General features: G+C 38.6%; 2 protein-coding genes across 11 annotated transcripts in view; one reads left to right on the top strand and one right to left on the bottom strand.

Moving 5' to 3' along the window:
* LOC115219727 (lebercilin) overlaps positions 1 to 17,647 on the bottom strand; it is a 56,191-nt gene extending 38,544 nt beyond the window's left edge. The window contains exon 1 of one of the 3 annotated variants that reach the window (XM_036509723.1): positions 17,627 to 17,647. The gene's annotated coding sequence lies outside the window, so the exon portion shown is untranslated. Of the gene's footprint in view, positions 1 to 16,105; positions 16,389 to 17,626 lie in introns of those variants that run through there. The other 2 variants (XM_036509726.1, XM_029789942.2) reach the window with 2 other exon arrangements.
* Positions 16,427 to 26,630, top strand: part of LOC115219728 (glutamic acid-rich protein) — a 144,539-nt gene continuing 134,335 nt past the window's right edge. For 6 of the 8 annotated variants that reach the window (XM_036509733.1, XM_036509732.1, XM_036509729.1 and 3 more), the window contains exons 1-2: positions 16,427 to 16,575; positions 18,374 to 18,452. In XM_036509733.1, coding sequence (XP_036365626.1) covers positions 18,408 to 18,452 — 45 coding nt within the window. In that variant the 5' untranslated portion in view covers positions 16,427 to 16,575; positions 18,374 to 18,407. The remainder of the gene's footprint in view (positions 16,576 to 18,373; positions 18,453 to 26,630) is intronic. The other 2 variants (XM_036509731.1, XM_036509734.1) reach the window with 2 other exon arrangements.

Here is a 26,630-nt window from a genome sequence, read left to right as displayed (position 1 = left end):
GATAAACCCCTATACTTAGCTTTTGTGGACTTGGAGAAAGCCTTTGACAGGGTCCCCCGATCCCTTATTTGGTGGGTGATGCAGAAAATGGAGATTAACGAATGGTTAATAAGGGCTGTACAGGCCCTTTACAGAGAGGCTGTTAGTAAGGTTAGGATTGGCAATGAGTACAGTGAAGTTGGCATATATATATACATATATACACACATATACCTATATATAAACACATATACATATATATATACACACATATATATATATACACATATACATACACACACACACACATATATATATGCATATGCACATATATGTATACACACACATATATACATACAGAGAGAGAGAGAGGGGGGAGAGAGAGAGAGAGAAAGAAACAAAGAAATGTTTCACTTTTTTGTTTCCTGGTGTTGCTAAGCCATGATACTGTATTCTACACTACTTCAGTTCATGTAGTTGAGAGTAATAAGTACCAGATATCTGTGAGAAGCGGCCAACAGTGGTGTTCATCCACTGATATATGCACAGTTAAAAACAAGCTGTCCACAAAAACACTCCTTGATTTCATGACATTGTGATATCTAAAGTAATTCAAATATATTGATAAATATGGTGTCCACAGCTTCCTGGACAATAATATTTTCTTTTATTTTCAGGTGATTTTCAGGCGGCGAGCTGGCAGAAACGTTAGCACACCAGGCGAAATGCGTAGCCGTATTTCATCTGCCCTTACGTTCTGAGTTCAAATTCCGCCGAGGTCGACTTTGCCTTTCATCCTTTCGGGGTCGATAAATTAAGTACCAGTTACGCAGTGGGGTCAATGTAATCAACTTAATACCTATGTCTGTCATTGTTTGTCCCCTCTATGTTTAGCCCCTTGTGGGTAGTAAAGATTTATTATTTTCAGGTGATTTCTCATCCTTGCTGTGAATGCAAAGAAATCCACGATGGTCACCACTCCACAGCAACACAGCTGGGAGTGTTTATGTGGACATCCTGTATTAAAGATGAACAAGAGGTTCAATAAATCTCCATGGTTGTGATTGGATGAAAACCACACATATTATATAGATGTAAATATGTGTGTGAGTGAGTGTGTGTGTGTGTGTGTGTGCATGTGGTAGGGAGATATATGCATCAAAATAGGAGAGAAAGGAGAAAGAAAAAAATGAAAGGAGAAAATGAAAATAAAAAAGATGAAAGTAAAGGAATAAAAAAGGAAGAATAAAAGAACAAAGAAGACAAATATAACAAAAACTTAGGAAAGAAATAAAAGAATAAAAAATTAATTAAATAAAGAATAATCGAAGACTAACAAAAAGGGGAAGCAAATATAAAAATTTAAATATAAATGAGTAAAAAATAAATAAATAAAAAGGACACAATAAGGGAATTTAAAAAAAAAACGAGTCATTAAAAACAAGAGTTGCTGTTGAAGTTAGAATTTAAGGTTAAAGAAGAAAAAACTGAAGGAAAAATTACAAACAAAAACAATCTTTGCCAAAAACACCCAGATCATCCTCCTATCAGTAAACAACTAAGAAAAAAAACACCCGTCATTTAAACAAGTAAGAAAAAAAAAGGCCGTCATTTAAACAAGAAAAAAAAGGCCGTCATTTAAACAAGTAAGTAAAAAAAGGCCGTCATTTAAACATCTTCACTCATTAGATTTGATATTTAACTAAACCGTGCAATAACAGAAATAAATTGGTATTTTATAACTGCATGCAAAAATAAATCTAGCAACATTTTCATTATTTTCTTATCTCAATCTTTAAAACCATGAAAGACCATTTGATGGAGAAACCTTTGTACTGTTACAGAATGAAGTCCAAGACATGTTTAACACAAACACAAAATGTCAACTGACACATTACCCAGCACTGGAAAGGTTGTGATGGCGATAGTAATCTTGTGTGTGTGTGTGTGTGTGTGTATGTGTGCATGCGTGTAGGTGTTTGCACAGATGTATTTATGTAATACATATATGTGTTTCTATGTATGCATGCAAATGCGTTTATAAGTGTGTGTGTGTGTGTGAGTGTATGTAGGTGTTGGTGTAAATATATATATATATATATACACTTGTGTTAGTACATATGTATACATGTTTATATGTATGCATGCATGTTTGTAAACATATATGTGCGTGCGTACATCATTATCTATATAAATGTATCATCATCATTTTCACATCCACTTTCCCACGTTTGCATAGGTCAGATGGAATTTGTCGAGGCAGATTCTCTATGGTTGGATACCCTTTTTATTGCCAACCTTTATTTACAAGCCACCACTCTCTTATAATGAATCACTTAGTATCAATAACTACAATGCTTCGATTAATGGTTTTCTTGAAGCGCATACAGTCATAAGCAGATGCAGACACCTCCCTGACCCCACTATCCTTGATGCAGAAGAAGAGACAGAGTGCAGTTTTGGTGAGAGGGAAAGAGTGCCTCACCAGACTGGTATATATTTATGAACCCAATATGGAAGGAAAGAAGGTAAAGTTAACCTCAGCACAACTCAGCAAGAAGAAGTACTCTTTTACTTTTTTTTTTACTCTTTTACTTGTGTCAGTCATTTGACTGCGGCCATGCTGGAGCACCGCTTTTAGATGAGCAAATCGACCCCAGGACTTATTCTTTGTAAGCCTAGTACTTATTCTATTGGTCTCTTTTGCCGAACCGCTAAGTTATGGGGACGTAAACACACCAGCATCGGTTATCAGGCGATGTTGGGGGACAAACACAGACACACACATATATATATAAAACAAGCTTCTTTCAGTTTCCGTCTACCAAATCCACTCACAAGGCTTTGGTCAGCCCGAGGCTATAGTAGAAGACACTTGCCCAAAGTGTCACGCAGAGGGACTGAACCTGGAACCATGTGGGTGGTAAGCAAGCTACTTATCACACAGCCACTACAAACATTGGTTTCAAATTTTGGCACAGGGGCAGCAATTTTAGGGAAGGGATAAGATGGTTACACTGACTCCAATATTCAACTGATACTTATATTATTGACCCTGAAGGGATAAAATGCTAAGGAATTTGAACTCAGAATGTCAAGACAGACAAAATGCCACTAAAGCATTTTGCCCAGCATACTAATGATTCTGTCAGCACGCTGCCTTGACTATTACAAATATTGCAGGATAGTCTATCCAATATTCTAACAGCTACTAATTCACTACCTCCCTCTCTCTCTCACTTGTTCAATGTGCAGATTCCAATGATGATAGCATTTATTGAGGTTATTCAATTTTTTTCGGTCAATCAATAGACAAATTGAGTAAATAGAACCATTGATGCAGCTATAATGCATATCAGAAACAGTTTTAAGTCAGAGATTCATAAATAAAGAAATATGTATAAGGGGTGTTCATTAAATATTTCCTTTGACCCACTTTCCAGAGACTAGGATAAACAAAACTTGGCATAATTATTAGTCCTTCTCTACATAACTACCACCAATGGTGACACACTTCTCCCATTGCTTTATGCAGATATGAAGACCTTGTCTGTAGAAGTCGGTAGGTTGCATCTGGAGCGAGGACTTTACCTCCCAAAAGTGCTTTCCTCTTCAAAAAACACTTCATGGTTGCAAAGAGGTGGTAGTCAGATGGTGTGAGGTCAGGGGAGTAAGAGGGATGAGGAAGGATTTCATAGCTGCAGGAGTGTGCTTTCATCTGGGCAACATGCACATTGTGAACTGAGGCATTGTCTTGGAGGAGACAGACTCCTTTGGTCAGCATGCCACATCTCTTTACTTTGATGGCACCCTGCAATTTCTGCAGCAGAGAAGCATAATATGCCCAGTTAATTGTGGTGCCCTTTGCCAGAAAATCCATCATCACTACTCTGTGCCAATCCCAAAAGACTGAGCACCACCTTGCCTGCTGAGGGTTGGACACGAGCCTTCTTTGGAGGTAGTGAGTTATCATGCTTCCATTGCTTTGACTGGACTTTAGTCTCAGGATCATAGTGATGGACCCATGTTTCATCCTGTGTAATAAGTCTGCCGAAAAAGTCCTCCTTACTTTCTTGGCACATTGCCAAAAGAGCCTGGGTGCATCTGACTTATTCCTGCTTCCGAAAAGGTGTGAGCATCCGAGGAATCCATCGTGCACACAAGTTCTGCATATGCAAATGGTTGTGAATGATTGATTTTTTTACCATGGATCCTACATTTATCTTCACTTCTTGGAGCTAGTTACCAAATAGTTATGTGGCAATCTTCCAAAATGGTGTATGCCACTTTATGGATGGTGTTGTCATCCTGGAATAGGAGTAGTTTCCACTGATGTTCAACCACATTTGAACTGGCGATGCCAGTACTTGACTACATAGTATGATGGTGCATCGTTACTGTAAATTTCTTTCATCTCATCAAAAGTCACTTTTGGTGTATGATGATTCAAGTATAATAACCTGATCACTGATCTACATTATACTGCCTCCATTGTAACACCTTAATCCACTTCAGCAGCCATAAAAGACAAATGAATACTATAGGAAAGCTGCAATTTACAATGTGACATGCAGAGACATGTATGATTATACCTGTACAAGTTCCGTTTCCGGTAATAACCAGAAGTGGGTTAGGAGGAAATCTTTAATGAACACTCCTCGTAAAGCTCATTATTTGTGTCTTTCTTGTATATCACTCTGTGAAAAAGACCTGTTTAATTGGTGAATGCCACCATGGATTGACAAAATTGACTTGTGATGGACTTCAACATTGGACCTTGCCTTAAGATTACCTGGAGTTCTTTACTAATCTAAAAACATTTTGTTAGCCTGATGCATTTGCTTTAACAGAGAGCATGTGAAGTATTTTGCCTGGATTGACATCATCATCATCATCGTTTAACGTCTGCTTTCCATGCTGGCATGGGTTGGATGGTTTGGCTGAGGACTGTAAAGCCAGGAGGCTGCACCAGGTTTCAGTCTGATCTGGCAAGGTTTCTACAGCTGGATTCCCTTCCTAATGCCAACCATTCTGAAAGTGTAGTGGGTACCTTTTATGTGCCACCAGCATGGGGCCAGCCAGCCAGCACTGGCATCAACCACGCTTGAATGGTGCTTTTTACTATATCTATATATTTTTATTCTTTTATTTGTTTCAGCCATACTGATGATAATTTGATCACCAGCATATAGGAGTTCCCGTGGACAGCCAGTCTTACATTAATTTGTGATGGCATGTAGGGCTATAATGAATAGGAGAGGCCTAGCTACTGTAAGAGCAATGAAAAGCAATGAGCAGCATAGTATTCGCCTGGCCGGAAACGCTACATTAACAGCTTCAGCTAATCCACCCCCACTTACCACATCATTTCTTTCATGTAGATTTCCCTCATGTGGTACGGTTGGGCATGCCCACTGGCTTAATTTATCATGCAGGTGTAGTTCCTGTGTCAGTTGATTGTTCAGCATGGTAGTGGCAGCATCGACAGCTACAAAGGAGAGTATATCCACTGAGAGCTTTTTGGTGCATTCAGAAATCACGTATTTCACACCCACTTTTCCATGACAAACTTAGGGATTGAAATCTTCCAAACAGACACATGTCACTTAGTTAAATTAGCCCTTCATTTACTCAAAAAATGTTTTGTCATCAATGCTGCTCTTCCCCGTATCACATATTTCAACTTAACTGTACCATATATACAAACTAATCCATTTAAATTCCGAGCAATGCCAGGTATGTCTGCTATCAACTTATAAAATCAAGACATGACCTGGCCTTAGCTGCAACAATGAAAATGAATGTTATATTGAAAAGATACTTCCCATTAGCTTTTCAATGAAACTCAAAATGTATAAGTTCTTAACCCTTTCATTACCAACCCGGCTGAAACCGGCTCTGGCTCTGAGTACAAATGTCTTGTTTTCATAAGGTTTGAATTAAAATCTTCCACCAAACCTTAGTCACAATTTACGTTCCTAACACTAGCTTAATGATAACTAAGTTATTTTACTAAGTTCTTTGTTATATTTAACCCTTTTGTTACTGTATTTATTTTGAGATGCTTTGTGTTTCTTTCAATTACTTTAAATATATTATTAAATATATTATTAAATATATTTATTATTAACTGCTAATGGCATCATGTCAGTTTAACTGCTTTACCCTAGCTGTGGTAGTGATGAATGTGTGATTATATAGACAATTCTTTTGTATGCATACACACACATACCATTTAATGTCCATGTTCCAAGCTATCATTGGTTGTGTTATATGACATGTTCAAAGACGAGATTGTGCTCCATTGCTTTAGCATGGTTTCTATGTCTGGATGTCCTTCCTAATGCCAACTGTTTTACAGCTTGCACTTGCTTGTGGAACCAGTATTAAGGGATGCTACCATGATGCCTGCAACACTAAGATCTTGTTTGACTGAGTAGGGTTATATGCTATAGAATGAGGGGTGAAAGTGAGAGAGAAGGGCCAGAGCAGATTTCTTGCTGTAGGAAAGCTACACAGCTACTCATTATAGAGTAGAGGGAGTACGTCTTCTTGGTGTGGTGTATGCGGAGATAAATGTTGAGTTTCATTTAACTTGTGCTGGGGGCATGTGTAAAAGGATTCGAGTGAGGTTGTTGCCAGTACTGTCTAACTGGCCCCGTGCTGGTGGCACATAAAAAGCACCCACTACACTCTCGGAGTGGTTGGCATTAGGAAGGGCATCCAGCTGTAGAAACTCTGCCAAATCAAGATTTGAGCCTGATGCAGCCATCTGGTTCGCCAGCCCTCAGTCAAAATCGTCCAACCCATGCTAGCATGGAAAGCGGACGTTAAACGATGATGATGATGAATGATGATAACAAAGAATTTAGTAAAATAACTTAGTTACCATTCAGCCATTGTCAGGAACATAAATTGTGACTAAGGTTTAGTGGAAGATTTTAGTTCAAAACTTAGGAAAACAAGACATTTGTACTCAGAGCCAAAGCCAGTTTCAGCCGGGCTGGTAACGAAAGGGTTAAAGTAATTGAAAGAAACACAGAGCATCTCAAAATAAATACAGTAATGAAAGGGTTAATGGCTTTGATCCTTCAGTATGGGTATGGAAACTGGAGCTGTACAGCTGATATGTAATGAAGAAACAGGTATTTTATCACATGTCTATATAAGGTTGTTATGTATCTCATAAAGAGATCAGAGCACAGCAGCTTTGTCAGGCAGTAAGTCACCAAATAAGATGGTAAGCAGGAAGCACTCGTTGCAGTCAAGTATCAAAAGCTTATTTGATATAGATACCACAACTCTCTGTCCAAATCATTCTCCAGAGAACAGCTGAAGAAAATAAAGAAGAAACAGACATAGAGAATCCTGCTCTATCAATATTAAGGACTCTGGAGGCACATGGCCTAGTGGTTAGAGCAGCGGACTCGCTGTCAAGGGATCGCAGGTTCGAATCTCAGACACGGCGATGTGTGTGTTTATGAGTGAAACACCTAAGCTCCACACGGCTCCGGCAGAAGGTAATGGTGAACTTCTGCTGACTCTTTCACCACAACTTTCTCTCACTCTTTCCTCCTACATTTTGCAGCTCACCTGCGACGGACCGGTGTCCTGTCCAGGTGGGGAACCTATACACCAAGGAAACCGGTTCTTGTGAGCCAGGCATGGCTCGAGAAGGAACAAACAATATTAAGGACTAGAACAGTGGCCCTTCTGTATATGATGAAGAGCAGAGGTCAGTGGCAATTTCTGGCTGTCAGTGCATTTAGAGTAGCACCTCAATGAATGGTTGTACAAGACACAGGAAGATGACGATGATGATAAATTTTTGATACACTATGTCAAAATAAAAGATGAGATGGTCTTGGCAGGAATATCTTTGATCATAAGCCTACAAGATCTGAGCTCGCTAAGGATTAAACAACAACTACAATCAAAGCATTACAATTATTATACAGTTTTCTGAGACCTGGAATTTGAATTGGTGGTTGTGGTGAGCAGCAATGAGGGAAAGTGGTGGGTCATTTATGCTCCAACTGGAGCAGGCAGATTTGATTTCTTCAGTTATTAAGAACTGTTTCTAGGAACATTGCTCATTAGTGACATTGGGAAACTGGGATGGAATTTTGGATGCCTGCAGGGACTGTGTGAGAGTGAATGATAGAAGATGGGAATGCAAAAACTCACATATCTTCTTGGTCAATTCAAACTAACGAGGTTTTTGCCTTGTTTTTCCAAAAGTGCAAATGAGAAATAGGACAAATTGCAACAGGTCATCCTGGTCATATTTAGATAAAAGTTTCACTCATAAGCGGAAAGTGTAACCTCTCGAAAGAGCTGTTCTTCACTCCTGCTCCAGAGCGTCAGCTGCGGGGTCATTCCGAAAAGCTCTACCTGCGACGATTTCATCTCAATTGAAGGAGAGGAGCTTTCTCCGTCCGGGTTGCGGATCCGTGGAACAAGCTGCCAGACGAGATGGTGAAGATGCCGACTCCCGCTTTGTTCAAAGCCTCCCTTGACCTCAAGTGGCCTGAACTCTTTACATGAACACCACCCTGTACTTAACTCCATGTCCCCCTACATGGTCTTGCTATTTGCTTTTGAGCCAAATTAACTAACTAACTAACTAACTAAGTTAGCAGATGTTCTCGGAGCTTCTATTACGAAAGGAATGAATTTTACACCCATGTCCTTCAGTTTTTTCAGTTCCTTGGCTAATTCCAGATTCTATTCAAATTCCCTCAACACCAACTTTGCCTTTTATTCTTGCAGAGAACATTAAAAATAAAGATAATCTTTCACAGGAGTAGTGACTGAGACATCTGGTGATTTGCTGTGCTCGAGAAGACACATCAAGCTAAGTGAAATCATGGTCATGGCCAATGCTGGTGACACCTAAAAGGCACCTGTGCTGGTGACATGTGAAAGGCACCCTTGTAGGTGACATGTAAAAAACATCCTGGTTGGCATCAGGAAGAGCATCTAGTGATAGAAACCAAGCCAAAATAGATGACTGGAGCAGCACTCTGGTTTACCAGTACTGGTCAAACCATCTAACCCATGCCAGTATGGAAAATGGATGTAAAATGATGATGATGAGTTAAGTACTAGAGCTAATGAAAATGACTGCACCTGCTCCCAAATTTGTGGCCTCAGACCTACCTCGGATACACTATAGAGAGTGTGTACATTATTTACAATGTTTGTTGTTATCACAATGTTTCGGCTGATGTACTCTCCAGCTTTCATCAGGTGCTCTGGTGGAATTTCAAACCCAACCCTTTATTTGTCTAATGGGGTACACTGTTCTCATTCCTAAGGTATGATGCTGACGTAATTTTTCTGTTGATACTATTTTTTTTCAAGTCCCTGCCTGAGATTAAGCTTAGAATCTGAGGGTCGGTAGCTTGTACGCTTATCCACTATGCTATATGCCTGTGGGCAATTATAGAGTGAATTTTAGGGCTTATAAACCTAGTATTTTATTGTTTGTTAATACTGGTTTCCATATTACAGTCATATCTGTACTAGGTCTACTTAGGAGGTTATTGTATCCTAGCATATATGCAGCCTCTTTTAATTTTCGTATTGTCTAGTGGTGTTCTCAGTCGATTATTATGTTCATCCCACAGTGGGATATGGTTTCCGTTTTTCCATACATGATCAGCTATACCTGATTTTTCAACAGCTATACCTGTCACAACTTTACAATATTCCTCTTCCCTTACTTTAAGGGGTGGGGTGGCATGTTTTGCCTTTGTTTAACCTACCACAACTGCATGGGATAGAGTACACACAGTTTTTGTCATATTCTCATCTCAAAAATATAGAATAGTATAGAGAGTGTGGGTAACAAATCTGAATTTGATGGGATTTTGATGAAACGGGATCAACCAAAAACTTTCAGTAAGGTTGAACATCACAACTTATTTGTAGCCATCCTCAGGGCAGCCAGTTCTGAACTCTTATCTGATGGCTATGGTGAGAGAGATGATTTAGTGGACAAGACTGAAAGGATTGCTGACAGATATTTTTTCCTGGCCAAACTCTCAACTGAATTTCTTCAAGAGGAATGTGAGGATAGTGGGAAAGGTGCTGCTCTACAAAAAATTTGCTGGAAAATGGGAGAATGAAGAGAAAGGACCAACTCTCAGCATTTGCTTGTAGGCTTGAGAATGTAGTCAGAAGAGGGCACTTCCTCTCAATAGCCAGGAACAATCTTGGATCTGTTGGGGTTTCTTGATTGGCCCAAAGTGGCTGCCCCTTCCTATTTGTATATCTCACTTCATTCCTTTTGTAAACTGTTGTTTTCCATAATCAATTCTGTGTAAATACCTATGCTTGCTAGTTGGGTGGATTGGAGCATCGTAAAATGAAGTGTATTGCTCAAGAGCACAAACCATCACCCGGCCCAAGAATCAAAACCACAATCTTGTGATCAGGAGTCCAGCACTCTAACCACTAACCCATGTGCCTCCACTGTATCAGTACTTCTGCACAATCTGGATTGTAACCTGTAAGCCTTCAGATTACTCAGTCAAATGTAATGTTTACTTATTCACTCTGTCTTGAATTATTCATGCAGTATCTCGTAGCTTTGAAATTGTAATCATCATCATCATCGTTTAATGTCTGCTTTCCATGCTAGCATGGGTTGGACGATTTGACTGAGGTCTGGCGAACCAGATGGCTGCACCAGACTCCAATCTGATCTGTCAGAGTTTCTATGGCTGGATGCCCTTCCTAAGGCCAACCACTCCGAGAGTGTAGTGGGTGCTTTTACATGCCACCGGCACGAGGGCCAGTCAGGCGGTACTGGCAGCAGCCACGCTAAAATGGTGCTTTTTATATGCCGCCTGCAGAGGAGCCAGTCCAGCGGCACTGGCAACGACCTCATTCGAATGTTTTTTCACGTGCCACCAGCACAAGTGCCAGTAAGGCGACGTAGGTAACAATCACACTCGATTGGTGCTTTTTACGTGCCATCGGCACGGTGGCCAGCTTGTTGCTGGCAATAATCACGCTCGTATGGTACTCTTAGTGTTCCACTAGCACGGATGCCAGTCATCGAATTTGATTTCAATTTCGATGTGACTTATTTTAGAATGACGTTGTAGGGTAGGTGTGACAAGCCAGATCTAGCTGTTTGGAGCATAAAATAAAACAGGTAGAATAATTGGGCCAGAAACGGCCAGTTTAAATGCCAAAGGGTTCAACAAAGAAGGAAATCATTATACTAAGAAGTGAATGAATCCTTGTTGCTGCTGTTTAGATCTAAGTTAGTCCTGGCCTAGTAACCCATCTATGATCCATAGATGTTCCAACCATATTCATCCAGTCTTTTGTATTTGCATTGTGTATCTATGAGTACATTATTTTATGTGAATTGTACAGTAGCTGTGTGAATTCATTATTGGACTACATGGATTGGTAGTCATGATTTCAAGTTAGCTAAAGCCATATTTCTTATTTCTTTATTGCCCACAAGGGGCTAAACATAGAGGGGACAAACAAGGACAGACAAAGATATGAAGTCGATTACATTGACCCCAGTGCCTAACTGGTACTTAATTTATTGACCCTGAAAGGATGAAAAACAAAGTTGACCTCGGCGGAATTTGAACTCAGAACGTAGTGGCAGCCGAAATACTGCTAAGCATTTCGTCCGGCATGCTAACGTTTCTGCCAGCTTGCCGCCTTATTTCTGATCAAGGCAAGTGGTCGATGCCAGTGCTGCCTGACTGGCCTCTGTGCTGGTGGCACATAAAAACACACACTACACTCTTGGAGTGGTTGGCGTTCGGAAGGGTATCCAGCTGTAGAAACATTCCCAGATCAGACTGGAGCCTGGTGCAGCCTCCTGGTCAAACCCTCCAACCCATGCAAGCATGGAAAACGGACATTAAATGATGATGACGATGATAGCTTCATTACCATGCAGTCAATGCCATCGACTCTTCTATGCAAGAATTGATCTATATAGCCATCAATGCTGTCACAATAAAGGAAGCTTTCAGCAAAGAAACTAAATTTTCAGATATGGGATAAAGCCGACGACAATGACGACACCGATGATGCTGATGACATGCCAAGCTCAAATTTCACCGAAGTTGACTCTGCTTTTCATCCTTTCAGGTTGATGAAATGAAGTACCAGTGAAATACTGATATCATTGTGACTGACTAACCCCCTCCCCCAAACTTCAGGCTTTGTGGATAGAAGCACTCTGTCAGTTACGACGACGAGGGTTCCGGTTGATCCGAATCAACGGAACAGCCTGCTCGTGAAATTAACGTGTAAGTGGCTGAGCACTCCACCGACACGTGTACCCTTAACGTAGTTCTCGGGGATATTCAGCGTGACTCTCTAGAGTGACAAGGCCGGTCCCTTTGAAATACAGGTACAACAGAAACAGGAAGAAAGAGTGAGAGAAAGTTGTGGTGAAAGAGTACAGCAGGGATCACCACCATCCCCTGCCGGAACCTCGTGGAGCTTTAGGCGTTTTCGTTCAATAAACACTCACAACGCCCGGTCTGGGAATCGAAACCGCGATCCTATGACCGCGAGTCCGCTGCCCTAACCACTGGGCCATTGCGCCTCCACTCAGGCTTTGTACCTATGTGAGAAACAAAAATCACATTGTCTCATTTACTCCAGGTATCGTGGACAGATACAAGTCTTTCTGATCAAATAGGTCAATAAATCCACGCAATAACAAACACTTTTAATCACATAAGCTCACCGACTGAGTATTGTATGAAGGCGTGAGATAAATATATTACTAATTTATCTCGATACGCATGCACACGCATAAGTGTAAGTATATACACACACAAAGTGTAAATACATATACATATATATCACATATATATATATATGTGCATACAGATAAACTTGCTTTTGCTTGCACATATATAGACTTTGAGAACAAACCTGTATCTGTATGTATATTATATATATATATATATATACACACACATACACTCCAATAGATTTATTATGCATGTATGAATACGTATGTGTAATTGTGTAATGGTCTTTTTATTTATGAGAATGTAAACTACTTTGGTAAATAATGAAACGCTTTTGACAGATTCGGAACACATTCTTGACCATCAGCCAAATATTTAATGTCAAGGAGAATTTTGATTGGATGGCACTTGAATAATTAACATTCGCATGTTCAGGTCACAAAATTTAGATTTTCCAATTGTTAACGACAGCAGGATCTTAAGAAAAGCAGTATCGCCAAGGTGCAGATATAGCTCTGTTGTTAATAAGTCTGCTTTGCAGCCACATGGTTCCAAGATGAATTTCAATGCACATCAACTTGGGTAGTGTCATCATCATCATCATCGTTTAACATCCGCTTTCCATGCTAGCATGGGTTGGACGGTTCGACCAGGGTCTGGGAAGCCCGAAGGCTGCACCAGGCCCAGTCGGATCTGGCAGTGTTTCTACAGCTGGATGCCCTTCCTAACGCCAACCACTCCGTGAGTGTAGTGGATGCTTTTTACGTGCCAGACGAGGCTGGCGAACGGCCACAGTAATCTTAGGTTGATCAATACTTTCTAAGTGGAATTTGGCAGACATAGTAAGTGTGTATGCATATGAATGTATGTGTGTACACTCACATGCACCTGTGTTTATGTTTACATAAAACTAAAAGCAGATATTGTTTATGTTTTGTGTCTTTATGTCCAATAGGGACAGGCGTGGCTTTATGATTCCCAACCACATGATCTTGGGTACCATGCTGAGGGACTGAACCCAAGACCATGTAGGTTCAAGCTTTAGTAGAAGACATTTGCCCAAAGTACTTCTTCTATATTAGCCCCAGACAGACCAAAGCTTTGTGAGTGGATTTGGTAGATGGAAACTGAAAGAAGCCTGTTGTGTATATATATATCTTCCTTCTTTCTTTCCTTTCCTGAACGTCCAATAACACTATACTTGTTCTACGTCCTCGTGTTGTTGTGTTTTCTCTTTGTGTTTTCATGTTTGGATTAACTATATATATATATATATATATATATATATGCATATATGTATGCATGTATGTGTGTATGTATGTGAGTGTGCCTCCATAGTTTGATTTCCTGTAACAGTTGTAAACAAATGTCACCATCATGCAAGCGATATCCTTTGTTTCCAATCTTTCATGAAAGACATGTCTGGTCATGGGGAATACTACCTTACATGGAAACAGGTGAGGGTTGGTGAGAGGAAGGTCATCTGGTTGTAAAATTCCACCTCAACAAATTCTATATGACCCATGCAATCATGGAAAAGTGGATGTTAAACTGATGATGATGAACTTAGCATTTCAAAATAAGTACAAGACTGAAATCAATATCGGAGTCATTGATTGGATCTACAAAATTCCCTGATGTCTTTGCTGCAGTATGTCCGCAGTCTTATGACTAAACCAATAAAATAATCCATTCTACTATAGGCACAAGGCCTGAAATCCTGTGGGGAGGGGATAAGTTGATTACATCGACCCCACTGTTTTACAGGTACTTAATTTATCGACCCCGAAAGGATGAAAGGCAAAGTCAACCTTGGTGGCATTTGAACTTAGAACTCGAAGATGGATGAACTATTGCCAAGTATTTTGCCAGTGTGCTAATGATTCTGCCATCCCGTTGTCTAAACTAAACCAATAAAATAATAAAAGCGATTACTGAAAGATAATAAATCTAGTTTATTTTAATTAAGTAATCAGAAAAGGTCGTCGCCCTCCCATGCTCGTAAAATAGAAGTCACGGGGTAACACCCATGTATAATTTGTAGTCCTCCTTGATTGATGAAACTGAAGAGTAAACTGGGTGACATCCACGAACTTAGGGTCTTTCATGATAAGAGTGAGAGGAGATCGGGAGTAACGACCATGTAATTTGTTGTCTTTCTTGGAATGTTGTAATGGTCGTGTTTTTTTTTTGTTACCCTGGGGCATTAAGTAGAGTAAGTGGAAAAAACTTAATTCGAATCACCTGTGAAGTGAAAATGGTCCACTGTTTCAACATCCCAGGAATTTAGCGTTCAATAATTCATCTCTTATAAAGACACGAAACTTGACAATTTTAAGGTGGAAGAAATATGAAATTGGAACATATTTACCTCCACTAAGACATGGCATTTGATTTATAGCCTAAAAAGTTTGGCCTTCATAACAACATCAAACCTTTTATTTCTTTTATCACTCCATGACACATAAAATAAGTACCAGTAATACACTGCGACTGTTCCAATTCACTCCCACCCGCCCCCGTACATTAATAACCTTGTGCTAATGTAGATAATTATTATCATTATTTAATACCGACTCCTGTTAACAAAGTGTGGTGTCTTTTGATTGCCAAAGGGACGTATTCGATTGAATGGTACCCCAGTATATTACTGCTACGTATTTTTGATTATTGATCCGGAGTTCGTAGATAATTATTATCATTATTTAATACCGACTCCTGTTAACAAAGTGTGGTGTCTTTTGATTGCCAAAGGGACGTATTCGATTGAATAGTACCTCAGTATATTACTGCTACGTATTTTTGATTATTGATCCCAAGTTCGAGCGAAAGGGCCGATGGATCTTGACGTAAATTGAAATTAGAAAAGAAATGAAAAATAACTTTACGAACAACAGTATCTATCAACAAATTAAAGGAAAATTGTGTCGCAAGGCAATACCTCTTAATTTATGATACAACCAACCTGTAGCCCCTACAAATATAATTCTGTCACCTGTGAGGTGACAAAATTAAATTGTAGCAATCATACACAAGTTAAAACTAAGGCAGAGTCACATGTTAATAAATTTTAAACTAAAAACACCCCAAGTTACATATCTTAACCCTGGGGCAGCCCCAGTTAATTATCTTTTCAAACTTTTACAAAATCACTTATTTTATTACTGTTCCAAATGTCGTGGTGTCGTCACTTTTAACAACTTCACGGCACAACGGCACATCCCATTGGTGTTGCTGACAACACCCTGTCCTCCAGAAGCAGTGATATTACACCCCCCTGTTAAAGTCAAGTCCCCAGTAATCCCAAACGATAAGAAACTTAATTATAGTTTTACAGTTAATTAACAGTTGATAACACAAACGTCAGGACTTACCTTGTCCACAGTCAAAATTTGGACTCACATGAATGGCTAAAGCCGATCAGAACCGATCTGGAACTAACCAACGACAACCTTGGACACTGTACATGCTTGTATAGTCAATTGAAATGTAATGATGATGATGTTGTGGAGGAGGATAAGTTGCACTCAGGTAAAGAAATATAACCACAGCAACAAAAACAGCAATAAACAACAGAAGTAGCAACAAACACTACAGCAGTGGCAGCAGCAGTAGTAGCAGCAGCAACAACAACAAACAGTTTGGTTATTTTGTTGTTTATATATTCACCCCCAGCAACGAGCAACCGGGGACGGCAAGATGTGTAGACGTCACCGAAACATACGCACAAATGTCAGTGACGTCATGCTCACATTCACTTCACCACTCCACCACCTTGTTGATTATTACAACAGTTTAATGTCAATACCGGGGTAGTGGCGGACGGAGGAGCATTTTTTTCAAGGTGAGTCTTTTAAAACGGGTGGCCAGAGAGAGAGAGAGACAGGCAAACGGTTAGAGAATGCGAGAGAAAAGACGAAAAATATGCATCAGACTTGGAAAAAAGAAATGTAATGTTATTAACCAAGATAGAAAATACTTATTTAAATGAAAGAAAACAAACCCCGAGATGAGATTTTCAAGTAAAAGTTTACTTTGGAGAAGGGGGCAAAAAATTTTTATGGTTGTTTTGTATGTTAGCATCGAAAATGGAAAGAAAAACATGATAAAAAATGCAAAATTCATTATCTTCATTCTACTATATATATATATATATATATATATATATATATTATATATATATATATTATATTATATTTAAAACAAGCTAAATTAATTAGTAACAAAATTTGTCAGTTCGGCTCTACTGACAGTATTCCATTCTCACAAATAAATGATTATATATATATATATATATATATACACGTACATATATGTATGTATGTATGTATGCATATATTTTATTTATTACACTATATATATATGTGTATGTATAGGTATATATATATATATAGTTTTCATTAAAAAAAATTTTTTGTACCCTTAAATATGTCTTGAGAATGTAGATAGACACTTGAAGAGAAAGGGAAAACATTTTTTTTTCAAGAACATGTATACATATAAGAAAAGTAAAAAAAAAAAAAATGGTGATAAATGGGAAAAGCGTCTAAAAAATAAGTGAAAATGTCTAAGTCTACACATATATATATATATGTATGTATATGCGCGTGTTTGTGTACAGGGGCCTCTACCATTTCCAAGTTGCGTAGTACGATAAAACCACAGACACAATATATCTTCAAATACTCAGAAAATGGGTGAAAGGAAAATCTTAAAATAATTAAGACTAATTAAATTTTAATCATCAACTGTAATAATGTATTACATGCAGAAATTGACATACAGACTACCAGTCACCCTGTCTTTATATATATATGTGCGTGCGTGCATGTATGTATACGTCTGTTATATTTACCTGTATTATCTAAATTTATGTAATGTCGTGTCTGTCTTACCTTTCGGTCTATGAACCCGTATATATCTATCGGTTTATTTATCTCGTATATCTTAAAATGCCGTAAGATTGCCTCATGCCTGTTGATACTGTAAAAAAAAAAAAAAAGGACACTAAATGCCTCCTCGGCTTGTATCTTTCTTGACTTTTCTTCGCATTAAACCGCCCCTACGCCTCGCCCCTATCTCTGTGTTGTGGTCTGAAATGTCAAAGGTTCACCCCTTTTGGCATTTGTCCGTTTGCCAAACACAGGCAGACATTGACGTGTATACACACGTGTGTATATGTATGTATGTATGTTTTAACTATTTACGCTCTTGTTTCTAATAAAATATTTTTTCAACATTAATATAAAGGTATATATATATATGTATATGTGTGTGTGTGTACCTACATGGATATAAGTATGTGTGTATATATATATATATATATATATATGTGTGTGTGTGTGTGTGTACCTACATGCATATAAGTATGTGTACATACATATATATATATATATATATATATATATATATATATATGTGTGTGTACATATATACACGCACATATACACATACCTATACATTGTAACCATACACACATGGATGCGCATATACATAGACGCATACACATTCTTTCCTGTTACATGTGTATTTTCGCACACATACACACACACTCACACACATATCCTCACACTCTCATTCTTATCCTGTTATATATATATATGTATTTAAGCTTCTCTGTTGATTTATTTTCTCTTTGATAGCTAAGGAGCGGTGCGGGGACCGAAACCAGTCATCATGGTGATCAAAGTTTACATTTCGAATATTACATGCAATAACAAGGTGAGACGACTGTACACATATACATAACTCAACATTATATATACGCTCGTATATATATATAGTCATTTTCTTTACTCATACGTATAATTCATACACTATGCGACCCATATATTGTTTCTGAGATAGGCATGAAGGGCTGGAAATCAATTCCTTCTCCTTGTAAATGAATCTGTATGGCTGTGTATGGTGGTAAAGAAAACACATACATACCTATGCATTCTCTAATATATATACGCAACTGTTACACTTACATATATGTATGTATGTATAATTCTTCATAAACCTAAATACATATGTATGTTTTTTTTGTTGTTTTTTTTTTTGCTCCACTCTCAAGTTTTATTTCACACATAAATATATAGAGGTGTGGAGTGTTTCTAGATTTACGGGTAATTGAAAAGTACCCCCCCCCTTTTTTTTTTCTCTGAAAGTTATGAGGAAATAAAGTCGATTCATATGAATTATCCGAAACTCGTTCCCCCCCCCCATTCCACAACTACCCCCTCTAAAATATATTTCACGTTAAATTCCTATATAATGGGGAATCTACACCACCTGAAAGGTATATGTAGAAAATTTCATCAAGAAATACCCATTTTTCTGAAAGTTATGAAGAAACCAAAGTTGTATGTGTGGGGCACATTTGTGTAGGTATGTCAAGTAATTAATGTGTGTGTCTGTGTGTGTGTAGGCCTTTAAGTTTTTAACTTCAAAACTTTTCTTTCTTACGTTACTGGAATAATTGAAATAAAAAATATTTTTCATTTCCAAAACCCCCCAAAAAAATTTTTAAAAAGTTATCTTTCAAAGGTGCTAAGAGATTTTATGTGAATATATTTTGTTTATGTACTTTTAAAATGGTGGGAACAACTATTTTTTCGTTGTAAATATAATTTATTAGAAATATTGTCGCATTGAATAATTTATACTTCTTAAGATCTAACAACCCCCCCTCTCTCTCAAATGCATGTGTGTGTACGTACTATCTATGTATGTGTGTACGCATACACATATCTCTCACACATACACACACACACACATACATATTACAGCGCCTTTTAAGCAAACACGCAAATTGTGAGGCAGACACACTAATGCGGCTGTATACACGCACACACACACATCTTGTATACTCTCACACAGTGTCCAAATATGGTGTTGAGAGAGAGGTTTAGCGGTTTGATAAGTAGAAGGTGGTGGCGGGGTTGTAGAGAAACTGGAGGGAAACCATGTAATCAGTTTATTTATATGACTGGGCAGAACATACGCATAATATATATATATATACACATGTATGTATATATATATATATGTATGTATATATATGATGCGTTACTGACATGTTGACATTCTTTTACATGGTTGCCGATTAGCCCCAGGCCAAATCCTGGTTGAGCAGACATTTGATCAAAGCACATTCCAGTCCAGCCGTTACTAGCCTGTCTTTTACCTATGTACAAGGGAACCCATGAAAGATCTCTCATCATTCAGTGTTTTTTTTTCTTTCTTAAAAGATAAAAAAAAAACCCCGTACAGTGTGGTTTTCAGTGATATTTGACTGCTATTTTTAGCACGTTGAACTATTACAGAAAGACACCCTCGTTCACTTGCTCCTCCTCCTCCTCTAGTGTATAGCCGTTACTACGACACCAGCACTACTACTATTACTACTACTGGTAGTAATAGTGCTGTAACTACTAACCTAATACTACTTTTACTATATAGTCTTTGTAGTATTGTAGTTGCTACAGTAATACTATAACATCCTTTACTAACTACTACCACCATTATATTGCGGTTACTGAATATTTACTGCATCGGCTACCGCTAACACCATAACTATCATCTGAGCACTGCGACCCCTGATGGTGCCACGGCCACACCATTATCAATGGAACTTAGTACCTAATCTTCTATGTCCACTACATCCATCATTAGTCATTGATCATTGTCGGTGGTCAGTCATGTCAATACGGCCATCAGCGGTCCCCCATTTCGTGGTCATCTGCACCAAAGATAGCAGTCAGTTTGGTGGTCATGTTCACTACAGACATCGGCGGTCATTTGTTTTGAATGGTATTCAGTCGCTGGTCATCCGTGTCTAATATAACCACTGGTTATATCAAATAGATCATCAATTGGTGGTCATGTTTTTTTTTTTTTTTATATGTCCAGTGCAGAACCCCAGTTGGTAGCTATCCGTGTCCAAAAACAGTGTTTAGTTGCTGATCATCTTTTATCCAATAGCGCAGTCAGTCATTGGACATCTGTATCTAATACGGCCATTTAAACGGTGGTTATCAGTTACTAATAGTACAGTCGGCGTACAGTGACCATCTGTAGTGTGTGGTAGTGTCGTTCGTCATCAGTGTCCAGCCCCATACATCAGTAACTGTGGCCACTACAGACATCACTTATCCATTACAGCCTGTCAGTCGGGTGTCGTCTGCTACCATTATCCTCTTTCCAAAAACTGTTGTATCGACTCCTACATCTGTTCACATCAATGTTTCCGTAGCAGACGATCTTTAGCTTCCCACGCTCCTCATACTCTTCCTCTCTTCTCCCACTGTGCTCCTAGCTTTCTACACGCTTTCTTTGTATTCCCCTTCCACTGTGCTCTTAGTTTTTTTCCATACTCTTTCCTTTTCTCTCTCTCTCTCTCTCTCCTTCCTCCTCTATCGTTCGTCTCCCTCCTTTACTATTGCTACTCCCATCTTGCTATTCTAGCAGACGATACATAGTTGCTCTCGCCCCTCCTCCTCCTCCTCTCTGCGTGTATTCGCAGATTTCACTCCTACTTTTCTCTAGTGCTTTTCTCTTCCTCTCTCTCTCTCTTTCTCCCCATATTTTACCTTTATTTCTCCCATCTATACCACTATCCTCCTCCTCTACCATTCTATCAGGAACATCCTTAGTAATGTTTGCTCCTCGCTATTTCTGTATACATGTAGTTAATTCCTTTCATCCCGTCCCTCCCTCCCTCCCTCTCTCTCTCTCTGTACATCTCCATTACAGTTTCATTCCGTCTTTCGTCTAACTCTTCCTCCTTTCCTCTCTCTCTTTCTTTCTTTATCTCTCATCTCACTTCTGTTTTCTACCGTGCTTAATTACCTCACCTCCTCCTTGCTTTTCATCTGCTTTTTACAAGTGAAGAAAACAGATGCTGGCCTCATCACTATCTTTCGTTGATTCTTCATTCCTCTTACTTTCTTATGCCTGTTCTTCAGAAAGAACTTGGCGAAGTTCACAGACTTGATGATTCCCCCCCCCCCTTTCCCTCTACTCTCTTTCTTTCCTTCAGTTTTGTCTTATACCTTTAATCTGTTCCTCTCTGCTTTCCTACACGCACACACAAATTTGTTTGTCTTCCATCTCTTTGTAGGCTCCACTTTTATTCACATCCCCCACCAACACTTTGGATCTAATCACTCTACATTCTTCCTCTGTTTACCCACCCCCGAGTTATTCTCTCCATTCTCTATTTCTACTCACACATACACTATTCTCTATTTTCTTCGTTTATTCTCTCTTCCCCCACCTACCCTGCCTTTATTCTCTCCTTATTCACCTTCTTTGTTTATTCTCTCTACATATCCCTCTCTTGCATTTCCCTGCCTGTCTGTTTCTCTCCTCTTACGCACTCTAACCTTTATTCTTTCTCTCCTTTCACCAATCTATGTTCTTGCTCTCTACCTACACTCAGCTTATTCTTTCCCCTTTCACCTACTCCGTTCTCTTTCTCCTTTCATCCACGAAGTCTCTCTTTTTTCCTTCATTTTCTAAGTCTAATTTTATTCTCCCTCTGTTTTGTGAATAATCTGTCTGCATTTCCCTTTCCCCTCTCTTCATTCACCAACTTTTTATTAATCTCTCTCTACTTGTCTTCCTCTCCATTCACCCCTCTCTCTTCGTTAATTTCTCCAACAGTCTCCCCACTTCCTGCACACGTCTTTCTTCAACGAACTCTAACCTAATTTATACATTTAACATTCCTTGTATTGTACATAACAAAGTTTTTTTTTTTTTTTACGAGTTTCAGTAGCCGTCGATACAACTAACTAACCTTAGTACATTACTAGTATTTATTTTTATCCGCCTCAATGAAATTTGAACTCACACAAGTGTAGATAATGTGAAGCATTTACTTAGGTGGTCATCTCTCCTTTCTCACTCGTTCTCTTTCTCTCACTCAACACAATCAATTGCAATGTTTATTATTCCCCCCTTTTCTCAATCAACAAGGAAGGGCAGAAATTTGAGATGATTTCAGCATAATAAGCTACGAATTACAGCCCTCCTCTACAGGCCCACACTTTCTCATATAGAGGCTTCATAGAAGACATATATTTAGCACACCTACTTAGCAAGCTCAGATAAGTTACAAGATTGACATGGCTGGGTAGAGAAATTACAACTAACTCAGCAAACTACTATCATTTTGGGGAGACTACATATTTTTTTTTTTTTTCTTTTCACTTTAGGTTTAGAGTTCAATTCCCGCCAATATCAATTTTGTTTTTTTTTTCGTTTTATCAGGCAACATTAATCTCTTATTGAGGGCAATATATATATATATTTAGTGTTTGCCATGTTTTCAGGACATGTCTTGGAATCAGGTGTCAAAATTTGCACCTGGGAAGAATTTTTTAAATTCTACTGAAGTCCGGAATTCCAGTTTCCATTACACACACACACACACACACACACTCACTCACCAAAGTTTGGGTTGAGCGGGGCAACAGAGGTGCTTCGTAGCTGACCTAGATTCTGACCGTCAGATGCGATACCTGTAATGTTATTTTGTTTCAAGTTCAATCCCGCTGCATGTTGACTTAACCTTTTCAGTGTTCATAAAATAATACTTGTAGTGCACTGGATCATTTCTCTATATCCTTCCCATATAAATTTGCGAGAACTAAGTATTTTCTTTTTCAAAGGTTCACTGGGACTCTATGTAATGGATAGCTTGTAGTTTAGCTGTGGCAATGTACATTGAACCTACGACCTAATTATAAGGGATTCTCTTAATGGTAAGCTCACCTTGGAGGAAATAGCAACCAAATCGCCCTCAAATTGTTCCCTGTTGTCCTTTAAAATGTCAGTTGGATGATGGCGGTGGGTCTTCATTCCAACATTCTAGTCGCATGTACCCTTCACGTAATTATCAGGCAGAACTAGCTAGCATATCACAGTATATATCAAACCTGTACCTTTTGAATGACGGGTACAATCCACCTGACTGGCTTTATACAGTTTCCATCTGCCCAATTTCACACACAAGGTAAAGGTCAATTCTAGGCCATAAATTATTGGTTTCAAATTTTGGCTCAAGGCCAGCAAATTTTCGGGAGGGCGTAAATCAATTACACCGATTTTCAACTGGTACTTAACTTTATCGATCTCGAAATGATGAAAGGCAAAGTCGACCTCGGTGGAATTTGAACTGGGAACGTAGCGATGGGCAAAGGATTATGAATTTTCTTTGAGATAAAATATTTAAACGTGGTACAATATTTATATCCAAAACATAGTTTCAAAAACAATTTTGTCGGGATTAGTTGATAAACAGATCATTTTTATCAGTGAGCAGAAACCATCGCTGATCTAGCGTGAAGATCCAATATTCACCTTGTTCGGTAATCTTTCAAATTTAGCAGGACGACACATACTGGATAGAAAATAAGAAAATATGGATTTTTATCTTGTTTCAGTTATTAGACTGTGGCCATGCTGGGGCACCGCCTTGAATTTTTAGTCAAGAATCGACCCCAGTACTTAACTTTTTTTTCAAGTTTAATACTTATTTCTATCGTATACTTTTGCCGCCTGTTTGATTAAAATAATCTCTTTTTTTTTTTTATCACGGGAAGGGTTCGTTTGTAAAATACTGAAAGTGGCGCCGAAGTACAAAAAGGTTACAAATCGCTGGTTTATACTGATAGTTTTTATTGTTTATTCTGTTGTGTCTGGGGATAGTCATTTTCTTTTTGTGACTTATAATTTAACACACTCACCGGTAAAATTTCCACTTATTTCTTATTTTTATTTTCCTACAATTTTCGTTGCGTCTTACAAAAAGAAAATGACTCTCTCCAGACAACAGAATATGCTTCAACACACGAACTCAAATAAAGAATCTTGCAAACCAAATCCATAAACGAAATTATATTGTTTATTTGTGTGTCTATGAACAAACAACTTATCCTGTTTTCTCGCGACAGGAAATAGCTAAAGACAATGAAATCAAGGTCAGTATTCAACTGGTGAAAGTTAATCGACCTCGACAAGGATTTGAACTCATTATGTCTAATTACATAGCTTAATACGGGATGCTTGCAAAATTTTGATTTTTGATACAGACACAAACCTTTTGTTAGGTATGGTTGTAGTCGGTTAACTTGCCCTCAGTATATCACTGGTGTTGTATTTTATCGATCCCCAGAAAGGATGAACTGCTAAGTTGAACCCAGAGAAGTTACGGTGTATCTACTAAACAAAGGCCGATGCTTTATTAGATAAAACGTGCGCAGATGAGGTTGCATCTCGATTGGGTGGAGTAATTAAAACATGAGGGAACTTCGATGTGGTCGCTTGACCTGTTAGAAATAACAGCCACATTTCCCTTATACTACCGCTTCCTACTGTCTTAAAAGTGTAGGTTTTATTACATAATGTAGTCCTAGATAATACAATATCAGAATAAAAACGGGATGCTCATGGCTGGAACGCCTTTAACCATGTCTGACTTCGGTTAAAACAAGATATCCTTCAAAGTTATTCAAAATTGGTTCACTTTTAGTTGTCCTTTTTTGTTTTACTTGCATCCTTTTTATATACGTCCATGTTGTTATTATTTTTGGAGTTTTAGTCCAAGTTCAGCTTGGACTAAAAATTTCGACCATTGATCCTGCTGACCAATGGTCAAAATTGTTCCATTTGTGTCCACTCTGTCTAGGGACCACGTTATCTAACGGGTGTTACTAGAGGAAGATTTGAAGGACATTTCTAGCAAGTTCTTGTTCTATCTGAGGCCAGCTATGATCAAAGCTGTTTCAAGCGTGGCTATCAAGTCTTGTATATTTTTTCTCAGGCATTATCTTCATGTCCTTCGTTTTAAAAGACCATTAGAGGATCTTTTTTTAATTCTTCCTACCGTCAGACTTTTTTCAAATTTTCTTTCCTCGTGTATATTTGAATATTGATGGCGAAAATCTTGTTAATTTTCCCTCAGAATTAATAATCCTTTCTACTACAGGCACAAGGCCTGAAATTTTGGGAGGTGGGCTCGCCGAATTACATCGACTCCTAGGCAAAGTCGACCTCGGCGGAATTTGAACTCAGAACGGAAGAAATGCTGCCAAGTATTTTGTCTGGCATGCTAACGATTCTGCCAGCTCACTGCCTTCCTAGAAATTAACAATAAAGAAGTTGCAAGTTAGAGTAAGGTGTGAACAGAGAAACATTTTGATACTATTTTTAGCACGTCGAGCGAACGCAAAGAGGTCACTTTTTAAATTCAACATATATAATTGTATTTCCTTGAATTGTGGTCATAATATTTGTCTTAAATGATTCAGGGAAAATTTTTAGCTCAACTCTGCTAACGTAGTTTCCTCACTGCTTTTCAAATTTATAATGGAGACAGGATGAAATTGTGTACTGTTCTTTGTCGCAGTCACCCATAACAATTCTTCATCTCTTCCCCTTCGAAATTTGAGAAACTTCACTAAGAAACTAGTTAAACCTCTGAGTTGGCGACTTGACTTTCATCTCTCATGAAATGTTAAAATACTTTGTAGAGAAAACAATTATCGTTTATCTTTTACTTGTTTCAGACATTGGACTGAGGCTAAACTGGGGTACCGCCTTGAAGGGTTTAGTCGAACAAATTTACTCCAGTACTTATTTTTTTTTTGTAAAGCCTGGTACTAATTGTGTGTCTTTTGCCGAACCGCCAAGCTGCGGGCGACGTAGGCAAACCAACATCGGCCGTCAAGCGGTGACTAGAGACAAACATAACACAAAAACACATATTTAGATACGCACGCACACACTCATATTTAAAGGTGCCACCCGGTGGGACTTGAACGTAAGACCACATGGTTGGGAAGCAAGCTTGTGATCATGCAGCCACACCTATGCTTTTCTCTTAAACGATTTTTAGAGAAAAGAATG

Source organism: Octopus sinensis, linkage group LG15 (genome assembly GCF_006345805.1).
Source record: "Octopus sinensis linkage group LG15, ASM634580v1, whole genome shotgun sequence".
In the NCBI taxonomy this organism is placed as follows: domain Eukaryota; kingdom Metazoa; phylum Mollusca; class Cephalopoda; order Octopoda; family Octopodidae; genus Octopus; species Octopus sinensis.
This window is presented reverse-complemented; position numbering and strand designations above follow the sequence as displayed.